The sequence below is a fragment of the Syngnathus typhle genome, linkage group LG21, assembly GCF_033458585.1.
Source record: "Syngnathus typhle isolate RoL2023-S1 ecotype Sweden linkage group LG21, RoL_Styp_1.0, whole genome shotgun sequence".
Lineage (NCBI taxonomy): Eukaryota > Metazoa > Chordata > Actinopteri > Syngnathiformes > Syngnathidae > Syngnathus > Syngnathus typhle.
Genome location: NC_083758.1, coordinates 8999262 through 9013498, shown reverse-complemented (window position 1 = coordinate 9013498; position 14237 = coordinate 8999262). Strand labels below are relative to the sequence as shown.

The following is a 14237-nucleotide window of genomic DNA, read 5'->3' as shown; positions in this document are numbered from 1 at the left end:
CGAAACAAGCGTTCGTTATTAAAGCAGACAGACACACGTACGTTTAAGCATCCACTCCACTTTTGGCTCGTTTCTGCTCAAGGTGTCTACTCGACATTTAGCTCAGTTTCCTCTGACAAATCTAGCCGGCCGGCTTTCTTTTGCTACTTGTCTGCTCGTGAGCGGGCGGGCGGGCGGCCGTGGTCTCCCGTGGTATCACGTGGTATCGTTGCAGCGCCCCCCCGCCCGGCCGGCCGGACTCGACGCAATGGCCGGCCGTAGCAGGGGGCGCTGCCTGCGTCGGCGTCGCATTGACTGACCTTTGCGCTGCTGTGCTGCTGCGTTCCACGAGGCCAAGGTGGCGGCCACTTGCCAAGAGCCAACTGATTGCGCACCTGCACTCGCTCCGCGGACGACTCCACTCCGGTCCGGTCGCGCCCAAGGTAACGCCCACTTTTCAGCGCCTTCGTCGGAAATGTGCTCGCGGCACAGGCTTGTGACGTCATTGTCCATTGTCAAGCGTCACAGGTTGAACCCGAAAAAGTGGAGTGAGGTAGCTCAACAAACACCGCGACATTGTTGCTAGCTCTCTTTATTTGCTGGCTCAGCTAAAGTGCAACGGATACAACCTATAGATAGACAAGTTTGCTTGTAAATGCTGACAGTAAAAAGTGTTATACTTCCTGCTATGGATTACTCATCATATTGACATCCTTTTCAAATGTAAAAGTAAATGCATTCATTCGCTTCCATCATAGCCACGGCGCTTCCTTGCGTCAGCGGCCCGAGCAGATCAGCTCTGGAACAGGAGAGCGAGGGGCAAAGCGGCGTGAGCGCAGCGGCGACATCATTGCGCAAGGACGCCACCATCGTTCTCACTCACCGCGGCGGCACAAGTCTGGGTCAAAGTTTTCATAGATGGCGTAGTCGCTCTGATGTTTGCGTGCTCTCAGCACATCGCGCACGCATTGATGCAGGAGGGCGTACTGGCACTGCAATGGGAAGGAAGTGACATCACCGTGACCATCCAGCCAGGGTTAGGGTTAGGCCTCACCTCCGTCTGGACCATGTGCTGGCGGTGGAGGCGCAGGTCAAAGACGCAGCCGTACACGTCCACGCCGCTTTCGGCGTCCAGCTCCTGCAGCAGGCGGTCCAGCGCAATGAAGGTCCCCGTGCGGCCCACGCCGGCGCTGAAAACCAACCCACGTGAAAAAAGGCAGACGTGACGGCACGACCCGCCGAGCGTGCTCCGCAACCTGCAGTGGACCACGGTGGGCCCGGGGGTGGCCGAGCGGTCCGCAAACTCTCGCACGGTCCTGACAAAGTGGACGAGGGCATGCGTGCCCTCGGGGACGCCGTGGTCGGGCCACACGGTGAAGTGGAAGTGGCGGACGGCGCGGGGGGCTCCGCCTCTCTCCTGTGAGCGTGGCAGCCGCCACAGTTAGCGGTGACCCGCGGGCATAACACTCGCTCGCTCGCTCGCTCACCCACCGGGGAAATGCGGAAGTCGCGGACCGTCCACTCGGGAAGAACCGACTCTGACGTCATCTGGACCAGCAGCTCGCCGTAGTACGCCGTCTCATCATAGCAAGGCCAGTAGCGCTCGCACTTGACCTGCGCGACCGACACGGCGCAGGCGTCACCGTCAGGTCATCTTCACCGCGTAGAGGTCACGAGGTCAGGCCGCGTCGCGCAGCATCGTACCCGTCCCTTCTCCACGCACTGCGTCACCATGACGACGACACGCACGCCGTGTTCCCACAGCATCCTCCAGAAGTCGTCCTTGGTGGCGGGCAGCGGGCCTTGCGTGGCCACGTACTCGCGACGGAAGTTGGAACCCTGCAACACAAGCGGGAGCAACTCCGGTGACACGGCGTGCAGAGCGCATAGCGTGCAGAGCGCATAGCGTGCAGAGCGCATGCGTGCGTACCGGCACGTAGCTGGCGTTAATATAGTCGGAGCACGAGTCGTCGTCCAGACATGACAGCTTGACGCGTGTGGAATCATCTGGAAAAGCGCATTCAGGTGCGTTACGCGGGGCGGGCGCCAGGCGGGCGGTCGGGCAGGAAGGGAACGCACACGGCAAGATGTTGTTGTAGCGGTTCTTGGCGCGGTTGTCGGGCAGGCGCGCCGCCTCCGCCGGCTGACTGCGACCCGCCTCCTTCAGCTCCTACCGGTCACACCTCAAGTGAGGGCGGGACGCCGCCCCGCCGAGTTGGCGCTCGGCGGCCGACGCCTTACCTCAAACTCCTCCGACATGAGAACGCCGGCGTCCGCTTGGAGCTTCGACAGGTGAGACTCAAAGTGAGCGGCTTTCACCGGACTGCACGCACAGCGCACACGTCACACAACACGTCGTCGATTGTACGGTCACCATTGTACTCACCTGGAGACGCGACGAGCGCTGCTGAGAAGCAAAAGCACAGCGGTCAGCCGGAACCACGAGGGAGCTACGGAGCGCACACACTGACCTCTTGACGCCCAAGTACGTGGCGGTGCTACGCGGCGCCTTCCACAGATTGATCCTGACCAGCGGGTTCTCCTGCGCCGCCGCACTGCAAACAAACAAAGGTAAGGCCAGCGGCAAAGGCACGAGGCGGGACGAGGCGGCAAGCGGACTTACACTTTCCTCACTCGCCGGCGGTACAGCAGCAGGGACGCCAGGGTCACCATCACGCCTAATGCGAACGTGCAGGTGCTGGCTCCCTCCACCGCGCCCCCTAGTGGCTCTGGCAGCAACGCACGCACGTCACAGGAGCGCCGGTGACACCTGCTGGACCGTGCATATGGCTTACCTGCGTGCGTCCTGAGCGGGGCGGACAGGTAGGTGTCGCTGAAGAGCGGCTGAGGAAACTCTCTGCCGTTTTCGTCAAACAGTCGCGTGAACGCTCGCACGCTGAGTCTGCACGCGCACGTACAAGTTAGCGTCAAGCGCGCCGGGCGCCCCCCTCCCAACGGAGTCAGTGGTGACCTGTAAGAAGTTCTCTGCTTGAGCGGGCCGTCGCAGAAGTCTCCAAAGCTCTCGCCCAAGTAGGAGTTGTCACGGGAACGATCACAGGGCCCGCCCAGTCGGTCGCCTCCCGCCCCCAAGTTGACCTCCACCGACTGAGCAAAGGGAGCAAAGCTCGGTCAGCTTCACCGCCCGGACGCCCGCCCGCTTGCAACGCACGCGTTTGACCTGGCCGGCTGTCGTGCTGGCATCTCGTGGGCATCTGTTGAGGAAGTAGGCGCTCTGGTAGGCCCTGACCGAGGCGTTGTTGACATAATGGCTGTAGGAGGGCAGTGGGTGGCGCTGCTCGGGCAGCAGGACCTCGTGGGCTGTTTGGGGACACAAGCGCGCTCAGAACGCGGCGGCGGCGGCGGCGGCGGCCACAGACCAACCTCGTCCGAAGGAAAGCCCTTACCGTCCGACTGAGCCACGATGACGGCAAAGTATCTGACGGCGCCGTTGACGTCGCTGAACCACGAGCAGTTGAAGCGAAACAAGACTGACGACCACGTCACCTGCGCCGCGCTCACCCTCACGCTGGGGGGCGGGGCCGGGGGACCTGCCGGGGCGTAGACGGACGGCCACGTAAGTCAAAAGCCCCGACCGACATCCGTGCGGCCACGTTTGTCTGTCGGCGCCAGTGCTCACGGTCGATCATGGTGACGGCCGTGCGTGTGCTGGGCGCGCCGGTGCGTCCGTGCGACGCCGCCCTCACGGTGACCGCGTACTTCCTAAAGGCGTCCAATCGGTCCAGGGTGACCGCCGTGACGGCGGCCCCCAGACGCACGGCCGATGTCAACTCCCCGTCGTCGTGGCGACGACACTCCACCTCGAACGAGTCCAAGTCGGACACAGGGGGAGACCACCGGCAGGACACGGACGACGACGACACGGGGACGCAGCGGAGGGAGCGCAGAGGGGACGGCCCTGCCGGGACAGCGCTGGCCTTACAAAAAGGTCAAAGGCGCAGGGGACTTTTCTCCACCCACTTGTCGTGACGGTGGTCCGGATCGGCCGGCTGGTGGCCACTGGCCCGCCCGCCGCCCCGCTCACGGTGGCCACGGTGAAGTCGTAGCGTCGGCCCGGAAAGGCGCCGGCCAGCAGACGAGCGGTCGGGCCCGAGCCAGCTACCGCCAAGCGGTCTGGGGGCGTCCACGCCACGGCGAAGCTGTCGTAGTCACCGGAGGCGGGGCCGGCCCACGCCAGCTCCAGCGTCTCGTTGTCCGGGCCTTGCTCGATCGCCAGCCGGGTGGGCGGGGCTGGAGCTGAAAGCAAAATCTTGACGCTCAGCTTCAGTTTCATCTTCCGGTTCATTCACAACAAAAAAAGGGGGGCAGGCGCCCACCTGTTGGCGCCCACCTGTTGGCGCCCACCTATTGCCGCCCACCTATTGCCGCCCACCTATTGCCGCCCACCTGTTGCCGCTTACCGGTACGTGCGAGCGCCGAGGCCTTGCTGCTCATCTCGCCGCTGCGCGTGACCACGTCAAGGCGGTAGAGTCTCCCGGGAAGCAGCCCCGCAAACACGTGAGCGCTCCGCTCCGGCCCCAGCAGCCGGGCTCCCGCCACGGCGCCCGACGCCTCCGTCAAGGTCACCTGACACACACAGCCTCCGGTTTGAACCGCGTCGCTCGCTCGGCTCGATCCGTGCCGAGCGTCCCACCTGGTAGGCGCTCCGCCGGCCGTCGCCGTGGCTCCAGCTGCTTGCCAGTTTGTCCGTCTCCCCAGAACTGTCCAGCCGCAGGCCGCGGACGGGAGAGGGTGCTGCCGACCAACAAACCAAGCAGTGGAAAAGGCGTGAGTGACAAGCGCGCGTGGGCCGGCCGGAGGGAAAGGCACGTCGCCGTCCCCATCGCCTGGACGACTGACCGGTTCTGGCGACGACGGCCGAGTCGCTGCTCAGGTGTCGACTCCAGCTGACCACCTGCAGCCGGTGCAGACTTCCCGCCTGCAGGCCCGTGAAAAGGCACGCGTCCACGCCCGGCGACACCTTCTGCACGCCCGCCGGCTCGCCCCAAACCTGCCGCCGCCGCCGCCGCGCAAGGTGTTAAAAGCGGCAAATGCGCTCCACGGCGACCTCCGCCAACGCACCTGCTGCTTCCCGCCGACCGTTTCCCGCTCTTCGTCAGCCCGAGCGAAAAGCGACGCCTCGTAGACGTCGACGTGCCCTTCCGTGTGGCGCCACGAGAAGCCCAGGGACGAAGAGTTGGCAGACGTCACTGTTAAGTTGCTCACGGCGGCGGGACCTGAAGACGCAGCGGGCGGAGCTTCAGGGGAGCCCGGGCAAAAAAGCCCCCACGCGCCTCACTCACGTGTTTGCCCTTCGGCCGTGACTGGGGCGGAGGCCACGCCCCCGCTGAGCGTGAGCACGGTCACGCCGTACCACCTCCCGGCCATCAGCCCGTCCAGGCGATGCGAGCGGGCGGCGGCCGGCAGCGTCAGGTCGGCCAGCGTGGCGCCGTCGGCGGCGAGCAGCAGCCTGAAGGAGTCGTAGCGTCCCGCCGGCCGCTCCCACGTGACCGTCAGGCCGTGCGGCGTGTGCTCCTTGTCCGCCTGCAGCCCGCTCACGGGCGCCGGGGCTGAAAATTGAGAATTGAAGGAAGGGCACCCTTGATTTGCTTGATTTGCCGGGGCTCACCCGTGCGGCCGGACGCCGCCTTGCTATTGGTCAGCTCCCCGCTTCGCGATTGTACGGTGATATTATAGGCCTGGCCCGGGATCAGATCCAAGAAGTCCAGAGACGAGACGTGTTCGGGGACGAGCCGAGACTCCGCCACATCGCCCTGGAGATAGGAAGAAGTCGTGGACGGAGGGGGGAAGTCGCGTCGTCGTTCTCGCCCGACTCACCCGCGCGGCGGCGGCCGCCGACAGCGACACGACGTACACGTCCACGTCTCCGAGCGCCGCCGTCCACCTGGCCGTCAGTCCTCCGTCCGCGGGGGGGCGCCGTGGCGTCAGGCGGAGGTCCGTCACGGCGGCAGGGACTGGAGCGGGGGGGGAGGGATAACAAAAGCGGCACGTCTACGGGCGCCGGCCACCATCAGAAGCCGGCAACGGAACCCGACGGGTACCTGTGCGTCCCTGGACGAAGAGCGCCCTCTGGTTGGGCCCGCTGACAGCGGACACCACCGTCTTGTAGAGGCGTCCCGCCGTCAGCGACGTGAATCGGTGGCGTCGCGCGTCGCTGTCCAACGTGAGTGGCGGAAAGACGCGCGTGTCGTTGAACAGCAGTGTGATCTGCGCGCAAGATAGCACGCTAAGCTAACGTGCGGGCCCGCCCGGGGAGTCTCGGCTTATTTTTCACGCCGCCGGCCGGAGTACCTCGTAGTGATCCACATCTCCGGGGGCGGGGCTCCAGGTGACGGTCAGCTCACCTGATCCTGCATTGCTCAGTGACAGATTGGACACGCAGGCTGGCACTGAAGGAACAAGAAAAGAAAGCAAGCTAGCCGTCGGACCTCATCGGAGAGGCCATCTGGGACGGGTTGCGGCGCGCGTTGACCGACAGGTGCGTCCGTCTGTGGCGGCGCTGCTGACGAGGTCTCCGCTCCACGTGGCTACGGTGACGGTGTAAAGGCGGCCGGGCGTGAGCGAGCCAAAGACGCAGTCGCTGCGCGCGGGCGCCACGCTCTGCTGCTGGGCCACGCTGCCGTTGTACCACAGCGCCACCACGTACGCGCTCACGTCGCCCGACGCGGGTCGCCAGTACACCTGACAAAAGACACGCGGCCGCTCAGGCTCAGCCCGCTGCGGTACGGAGCGGCAAACGCACCTTGAGGAAGCCGTCCTTTGCCGAGTGGACGGCCGTGGGGTTGAGCGCCGGGGCGGGTTCTGCCGGACAGAGGGAGACATGGGTCGCACAAAAGCCAGCGCGCGACGAGGGAGGCATGGCGGGAGGGAGGCATGGAGGGAGGGAGGCATGGAGGGAGGGAGGCATGGAGGGAGGGAGGGATGGAGGGAGGGAGGCTCCGGGTCCCGAGCCGGGGCCTCACGTGTGCGTGCGTGAACCCGGGTGGCGTTCTCCAGGCCGCCGCTCCTGGTCACAATGACGACAGCGTACATGCGTCCGGCCGTCAGGGAGCCAAAGGAGCACTCGGGCGGCGAGTGGCGCGACACGGCCTGAGAGTGAAGCTCTGTTCCCGCGCCGTCCTCGAGGCGGACCAGGTAACTGTCAAGCGCGCCGAGCGCCGGCTGCCAGGACACGCGCAGCGTATCCGCACGCCCGCCGTTCACCGCCGTGACCTCGCTCACGGACGCCGGAGCTGAAAAAGGCAGGCTGGTCACGCGCGTGCGACTCGCGTCTGCGCTGTTGAAGTGGCTTCGCCGGACTCACTTGTCCGTCCCTCCAGACTTGTGACTTTGGAGCGCACGCCAGCGCTGACCGCCACAGCCTCCAGCCTGTACAGGGCGCCGGGCGTGAGACCGCAAAGCAACAAGGAGGCGGGGCCAACTGGAAGCGCAACGCTGTGGTTCTGGACGACAACACTGGACAACAGAACGCAAGACGTCAATCGCTCCACATTTGCGCCGTGGGCTGGGGCCGATCGGGCCCACCTGTCCTGGAGTAGCGCCAGCTGGTACGAGTCGACGTCCCCGCGTGGTTTTTCCCAGGACGCCTGCAGGCTGTCCACGGCCACGCTGCGCAGTGTCATGGCGCTCAACGCCATAGGAACTGGAAGAGGCGCACGCACACATCAACCCACACGTGCACAATCAATCAGGAGAGAAGAGGACAACGGGCACCTGTCCGCCCCTCCACAAAGACAGACGCGTTGAGGTTTCCGCTCCTGGCCGTCACAGTGATGTTGTAAATTCTCCCGGGCGTGAGGACGTTAAAGGTGCACTCCCTCACGTGAGCCTCCAGCGCCCTGGTGTCCACAGTGACGTCACCTAGAGGGGCCGAGTGGCCGGTCAGCCAGGATCCCATGGGATGGGACGAGACGGCAGGCGGGCGGGCAGGCGGGCGGGGCTACCGTGGACCAGGGTCAGGAAGTAAGCATCCCGCCACCCGGAGGGGGCGTGGCTCCACATGGCGCTCAAGGACGTTTCGTCGGCGTGCCGGATGTGGAGGTCGTACGCGGGCGCCGGAACTGACCGCAACACAATACGTGTGCCAGGTTGGCGAGTGTGCGGTGCGGCCCGGCCCGGCCCTGGCTGTGTGTATTTGTGCATTTGAATGCGTGTGCTGTGTTTGCACATGTATGTCTCACGCATGTTTCCGTCACAGCTGCTTTCTGCGGCCAGCCGTCCACTTTTGACGGCCAGCGTGGCTCGGTAGCGCCGTCCGGGAAGCAGTCCGGTCCCGGGGAAGGTGAAGTCGACGGCCTCCTTGGGCAGGTCGACGGCGGCGACTACTTCCCGCGAGCCGTCACGGAGGATGAGCCCGTAGCCATCCCAGTGCCCGGCGGGGGGCGCCCATGACAAGAGGAGACCCCCCAGGGCGGAAGGCGTCAATGCCAGGAGCGACACCGGCGCCGGCGCTAAACGGCAAGAGCTGACAATTGCCGAAAGCAGGTATGGCGCGCCAGACGCGAGGGGCCGAGCCATCCCACCTGTGCGAGTGTCGATCTCCGACGAGTTGATGAGCTCGCCGCTGCGGGTGCTCACCGTCACGCGATAGGCTGAGCCGGGCGTCAGCCCGGCCACCGCCACCCCGCCGGCGTCGGGCCGCAGAATCGTCTGTCGCGGGGCGGAGTCGTTCGAACGCAGCGACACCACCAGAGCGTCCGCCTCGCCCGCCGGCCCTCGCCACGACAAGCGCAAAGAGGCGCCGTCGGCTTCGGCCGTCAGGTCGGCCACGGCGGCCGGCGCTAAAGATGAGGGAGGCCCAAAGTCAAAGTCCTCCGGGGATGAACCGAAACTTGACCTGTACCTGTTTGCGTGCGGATGCTGGAGTGGTTGCGCAGTCCGCCGGCCTCCGTCGCCAGGGTAATGTTGTAGCGCCTGCCCGGCGTGAGCTCGCCGACGGCGCGCCAGGTGGCGGTGCTCTCCAGCGTCTCGTTCAGCAGCGGGAGCACTGGCGAGAGAGGCGGACGGAAGCTCAGAGCAGCGAGCCGCGAGAGCCGGCCGCGGCCGCGAGAGCAAGCGCTGCCAAAAGCCGAGGCATACCAGAATGCTCCCACACGAGCAGCCTGAAACGCTGAGTCCGGCCTGGGCCCGCCTGCCAGGAAAGTCCCAGGCTGTCGCTCCGCCTGGAAGTCACGCTCAGGCCTGATGGGGCCGAAGGGCCTGACACAAGCAAACACGGGGTTAGAGGTGCCCCCCCAGTGGCGAAGGAGGGAAGTGACACGTTGAAACGAAAAGAACCTCAAAGCTGGCGGACAGACAGAGACAGACAGAGACAGACAGACAGAGACAGACAGACAGAGACAGACAGACAGCAGCCTCCTTGCTTGGCACTCAGCATTAAGGCTTGGAATTGGGGGGGGGGGTTAAATCACCAAATGATTCCTGAGCGCGGCGGCACCGCTGCTGCTCACTGCTCCCCTCTCCCCCAGGGGATGGATCAAAATCATACGAGGATGGGTTCAGTGCAGAGGACAAATTTCACCACACCCACATGTGTGTGTGACAATGATCATTGGGACTTTAACTTTAACTTAACATGTTGAACGTGAGAAGCGTGTTGTTCTTTGGAGCGCTAGGATACACACGCACACAAAACAAAAGAACAATCGGGGACAGGAAACCGACAGAGTTCGGCCCAGCGTGGAAACAACAACTTCTGCTTTGGATGCTTTCCAAAACACACACACATATGCCACGGCCGGCATCATCGGCTCCGGTCAGCCGGCTCGCCTTTCCTGTTTCTAATCAGGGGAAGCGCCATTCGTGTTCCCAAGAACACACGGAAGCCGCATTGGAGCGGAGCGCGCTTTGGGAGACTACACGGCCATCATCTAACCCAAGCTCCCGTCTCGCAGTGTGGCTGAAGCCCGTTAGCAAGGCGCCGGACAACTTACAGGTGCGCACGCTGACGTTGGCCACTTCCGCCGTGGCGCCGCCAGCGTGGACCTGCAGCAGGTAGGCGCTTCCCGGTTCCATGTGCCGCAAGTCGCAGGTGAAGACGACGGCACCCGCCGGCCACGCACTCGCCGTCACGTTGGCCTCCGCATCGGCTCGTCCTTCTTCGCGGCTTCTTCGGGCGCAACGGATGTCTTCGGCGGCGTCCGCACGCCGCACGGCCAGGGAGCAGTTGCGCCCTGGCGCGCTAACCGTTAGCCGCACCCCATCCCAACCGGACATCACGTCCATGACGGACGGGCGACAAGCGTGCCGCGTCTCGTCTGTCCCGGCTGAGCCAATCAGAACCTGAAAGACACATGGGTGTTTTCAATTGGTTGCAAAGATTGCCTGGCTCCAGGGCGACGGCGCTCACCTGCAGCATCCACACGACAACAGCGATGCGTGGCGCCCCCATTTTGAAGGTAGCCGTCAGGCATGCTCGTCGGGCCGCTTCTGCCGCCGTTTTCCGCTAGCGCCGCGACCACTGCGGGACGGGAGCTCCGCCTTTCCTGCTCCTTCTTTGTCCTCCGCTTCCTGTCTGGCGGTGCTGCAAATAACTTGCAACGCCCGCTCAAACACACACACATTTGCAACTACGGCAAACCATGACACAGGTCACAGTCAAGGTCAGGCTACACGTGGACAACCAATGGACTGGTCGGCAATCCAGTCAGCGAGCACGTGTCCACTCCGTCAGGGTCGCGTGTCTTTGGAAGCAGAGTGGGGGCGTAGCCAGAAATGTTTGGACGGGGCGGCCGGACCGACGCCTGGTCAAGCTGAGGGTCGGCCACGTGCACATGGTGCGGCAACAGAGGACGTGTGAAAAATGGCAGCGCTCACAGTTTGGAAAATGTGCCTGTTGATGTGAGGGTGGCGAGGGAGTGCCGCTCCCGTGGCCACTTACCTTAGCTCCGCCCCTGAACCCCGACTCTGGAGAGCCAGGCATGCTAACAGCTAGCCTGACCGGGCCAGGATGGGAAGCCATTTCCTGCTTTCCCCGTGCAAAGGTGAACTTGGGAAACTTTCGTGAGCAAGCAAGCAAGCAAGCCGGCTTTGGATCCAGGCCTTCGCCTTCCTTCCTTCCTTCCTTCCTTCCTTCCTTCCTTCCTTCCCGTCCCATCTCACTCCACAGCCACACTTCCACACGAGGTGCTCGCTCACCAAATAAATGAAATATAGCGCCTCCTTAATTCTTACTTCGAAGCCTAAAAGGCTCTCCCTCGTCTAGTTTAATAACAAGCCTAAAAGGCCCTCCTCTATTTTAATTACAGAAATACGCAAATGCGAGCTTAACCGTGGCTCCAAGCCTTAATTGCAAAGCCCAATCAGCCTGCAAAGCCGAGCGAGGCGCTTCGCGGAGTGGCACCATCGTAAATGCGCCGCTGCAGCGCCCCCTTCGGGCCGACAGGTGAAGACAAGCAGTCGGCTGGCTCGTCAAATCCACACAAGTGGGAGTGGCTCCTTTGGAATTCAAATCATAAACGGGATGACACAAAGTACGCCAACACACACAAACTAACGGAAGAGGATTGGGGCCAGTGAAGAAGAAGGAAAAAAAAAAGGATTCTGACTTTTAAGTGGGAATTCTGACTTGATTCTCACAATTCTGACCGAGGAAAACCAAGTCAGAATCATGTCATCCTCCTCCTCTCTTTTTTTCTTCACTGGCCCTAATCCTTGAAGTTTTTTTCTTGTTCCACACACATTCACAACATCATATGCGGGAATCAAACTCCCGGTGTTTCCCTGCAAGTCATGTGCTCGTTTCTCCCCACTTTTTCGGCCGGCGGCGAACTTGGCCGGTGCAGCCGGCCGGAGCGGAAATGCCCATATTTGGCAGGCCAGGCAGGTAGTCATTTACGGGAAACGGCCGGCCCTCAATGACTTCCCCTACTCCTCCTCGGTCGCCATCGGCCTCATCCGTCGCGCACACTTGGACGTGGACGCTCGTCTTGACTTTCCGCCGCCTTTTTGCGCATTTCGTGGAGCGCAAGCAGCCAACATGACTCAAGTGAACAGCTGCGTCAAGCTCAGCTTGATCGTGTCCAACTTTTTCTTCGCGGTGAGTTCAACGAGAGCACATTTCCGGTCGCCAAATTAAAAGTGCGCACTTGCGCGTCCTGGTGCTAACGTTAGCCTCTTCCGTAGCCTCACACAACGCGCTTTAGTTTGTGTTTTCAACGAATTAAACTGCACCCTGGTCTATTAATCAAGACTTTTCAAACATGTGAATGTGATTTATGGTTCTTTGTGCTTATATCTTCATTGCTACTCTTGTAGTTTGTATGTATGTATGTATGTGTGCGTATGTATATATATGTATATTTTTATATGTATATATATATATGTCTGTATGTGTATATATGTATATGCATGTATTTTGTTATGTCTTTTCATTTGTGTACAGTAGTCTTATTATTTTTCCACATGTTTGAAAGAAACGAAACTAAACGAAAGTTGCAATTTCCCCCTTGAGCGCGTCCAGACCCGACAGCGTTGTAAAGTTGCTTTTCCCCTCTAGCGTCACTAGGCGGCGCAATGATGCTAACATTTGTTTGTCAAATACAATGTTGGAAATGTCGCCGCCTTTCTTCTGATCACAGATTGTAGGGTGCGCCATCATCGCCTTTGCTTTGGTGCTGCAGTTGGCCACACGCTTCAATGACATTTCGGTAAGACTAGTCGCTCGCTGACAGAGCTGAGAGGGATGATGGCCTGCCCACGTGCGTGCAGGCCGGCTGGCGTGCCGGCCGGCAAGCAGGCACACGCCAGCACAGGCTCTCTCTCTCTCTCTCTCTCTCTCTCTCCCTCTCTCACCTTGTGCGCTTCCAGCCGGAGGGCCGCGACACCGGCCTGATCCTGCTCTACGTTGTGGGCACCATCACCCTGCTGATCGCCGCTTTGGGCGCGTACGGCGCACTGCGCCAGAGCCGCGCCGCCCTCATCGCGGTGGGTTTGGCACGTTGCTCCGTCAACTTCTTCTCCCGACGGGGAATGTGAAGCGACCATGTGGCCTCTTTTGCGCAGTTCCTGGTGTGCATGGTGATCGGCACGCTGATGATGATGCGCGTGGGGATCCCCCTGGCGGCCGTGCGTCCCGAGGTAACGTCGCCTCCAAACGCGGGCGCTCGCACCATCCGTCGCCATGCCAAACCGCGCGTGCGCCTTGGCAGATGCAGGGCATGATGACCGCCAACGCCCGCAAGCTGCTGCCGTTGGATGAAGCCGACCCGAAGACCAGGCAAATCGTCGACGGCGTTCAGGAAATGGTGACGGCCGGTCGTCGGGCGGGGCGCGGCGTGCGCCGGCGCTAGCTGACTTTGGGCGTGCAGTTCCAGTGTTGCGGCGTGTTCGGCGTCGACGACTGGCGGCTGGACATCCCGGACTCGTGCTTGTGCGATGAGGCGGCGCGCGCCGACGGCATTTGTCGCGACGTGGACTACAGCGTAAGATGAGAGCGCAAAGCGCCTGCCGTCGACACAAAACTTGCCGTCGCGGTGACTCACCTGTGCACGTCTTACAGCTGATGCTGCAGATGAAGAAGTCCGTCTTTCGCCAGGTGAGTCGCTCGGTCGCTCGGGTCTCGTGTTGAAAGTCGCTGACGGGCGGGGCTCGCCTGCAGCCGTGTTTCCCCCTCGTGGCCACCTACGTCTTCTTGACGCTTGACGTTGCCATCGGCGTGGTCTTTGCGTTGGCCCTCTTGGCGGTAAGGAATGTTTGCGGGGTGGGCCGGGCCGGGACGGGACGGGCCGAGCGTCAACCTGACTTCTGGTTTCCCACAGCTGCTGGGCCTGACGCTGTCGTCGGTCCTCCTCCACCAGCTGCGCAAGGGCGGACGCCCCGCCGTCATGCTGGTGCCGGCCATCTTCCAGCCGGGGCTCCCCAAGTACCAGGAGCTGAAAAACCCCTACTAGACGGCGCCCCCTTTTGCTCGGAGGCCATCGTGGCAGCCACTGCCTTGAACCACTGCACAAATCATTTGCTGTTACAATGCACAATTTTCAAGCTGTCACGCTCGGGTTTATAAATGCAGCACTTCCTCTCTTTGCTAGGACTACTGCGCTTGGGATTTTGGTTTTGAATAAAGACCTTGGTCGCACATTCGGCAGTCGTCCCAATCCAAAGCTCCGTCCTTGTTTGCCAAATAACCCACCGACGCGGCGCCTTTATTTCAATTTGGAAATGTCATTTTGCATGGAAGGCACCAATCAACGGGTTGCCTGCCAGCTCCACAAGCTTTTCAAAAGCGAGCGCACGGCACAAAG

At 62.2% G+C, this 14237-nt stretch overlaps 2 protein-coding genes across 4 annotated transcripts; one reads left to right on the top strand and one right to left on the bottom strand.

Annotated features, from left to right (window-relative positions):
- Positions 1-555: 555 nt before the first annotated feature.
- On the bottom strand, positions 556-11042 carry ptprb (protein tyrosine phosphatase receptor type b). Of its 3 annotated transcripts, none has more exons than XR_009710914.1 (40): positions 10346-11042; positions 9930-10278; positions 9076-9195; positions 8840-8983; positions 8520-8777; positions 8178-8447; positions 7941-8057; positions 7711-7857; positions 7522-7639; positions 7301-7452; positions 6960-7229; positions 6740-6798; positions 6474-6678; positions 6289-6386; positions 6039-6204; positions 5815-5951; positions 5606-5750; positions 5280-5546; positions 5059-5213; positions 4837-4987; positions 4631-4731; positions 4398-4563; positions 3958-4233; positions 3617-3895; positions 3384-3527; positions 3158-3297; positions 2951-3084; positions 2775-2881; positions 2603-2708; positions 2451-2534; positions 2366-2386; positions 2221-2302; positions 2059-2149; positions 1910-1986; positions 1684-1818; positions 1471-1593; positions 1240-1396; positions 1034-1169; positions 863-971; positions 556-778 (listed from the first exon to the last, which is right to left on the bottom strand). XR_009710914.1 is itself a non-coding variant. In XM_061268945.1 (40 exons), the coding sequence occupies exons 1-40, from the start codon at positions 10385-10387 to the stop codon at positions 756-758; spliced, it is 5862 nt and encodes a 1953-aa protein (XP_061124929.1). In that variant the 5' UTR covers positions 10388-10853; the 3' UTR covers positions 556-755. The 3 variants fall into 3 exon arrangements, 2 of the variants coding, with proteins under 2 accessions (XP_061124929.1, XP_061124928.1); XM_061268945.1 differs by having other exon boundaries at positions 1236-1396; positions 2366-2383; positions 10346-10853; XM_061268944.1 differs by having other exon boundaries at positions 1236-1396; positions 10346-10852.
- Positions 11043-11847: 805 nt separating this feature from the next.
- Positions 11848-14090, top strand: LOC133145433 (tetraspanin-8-like). Its single transcript, XM_061268956.1, has 9 exons — positions 11848-12034; positions 12576-12644; positions 12805-12921; positions 13000-13074; positions 13146-13241; positions 13305-13418; positions 13496-13531; positions 13595-13678; positions 13755-14090. The coding sequence occupies exons 1-9, from the start codon at positions 11975-11977 to the stop codon at positions 13884-13886; spliced, it is 783 nt and encodes a 260-aa protein (XP_061124940.1). The 5' UTR covers positions 11848-11974; the 3' UTR covers positions 13887-14090.
- The last annotated feature ends 147 nt before the right edge of the window (positions 14091-14237 follow it).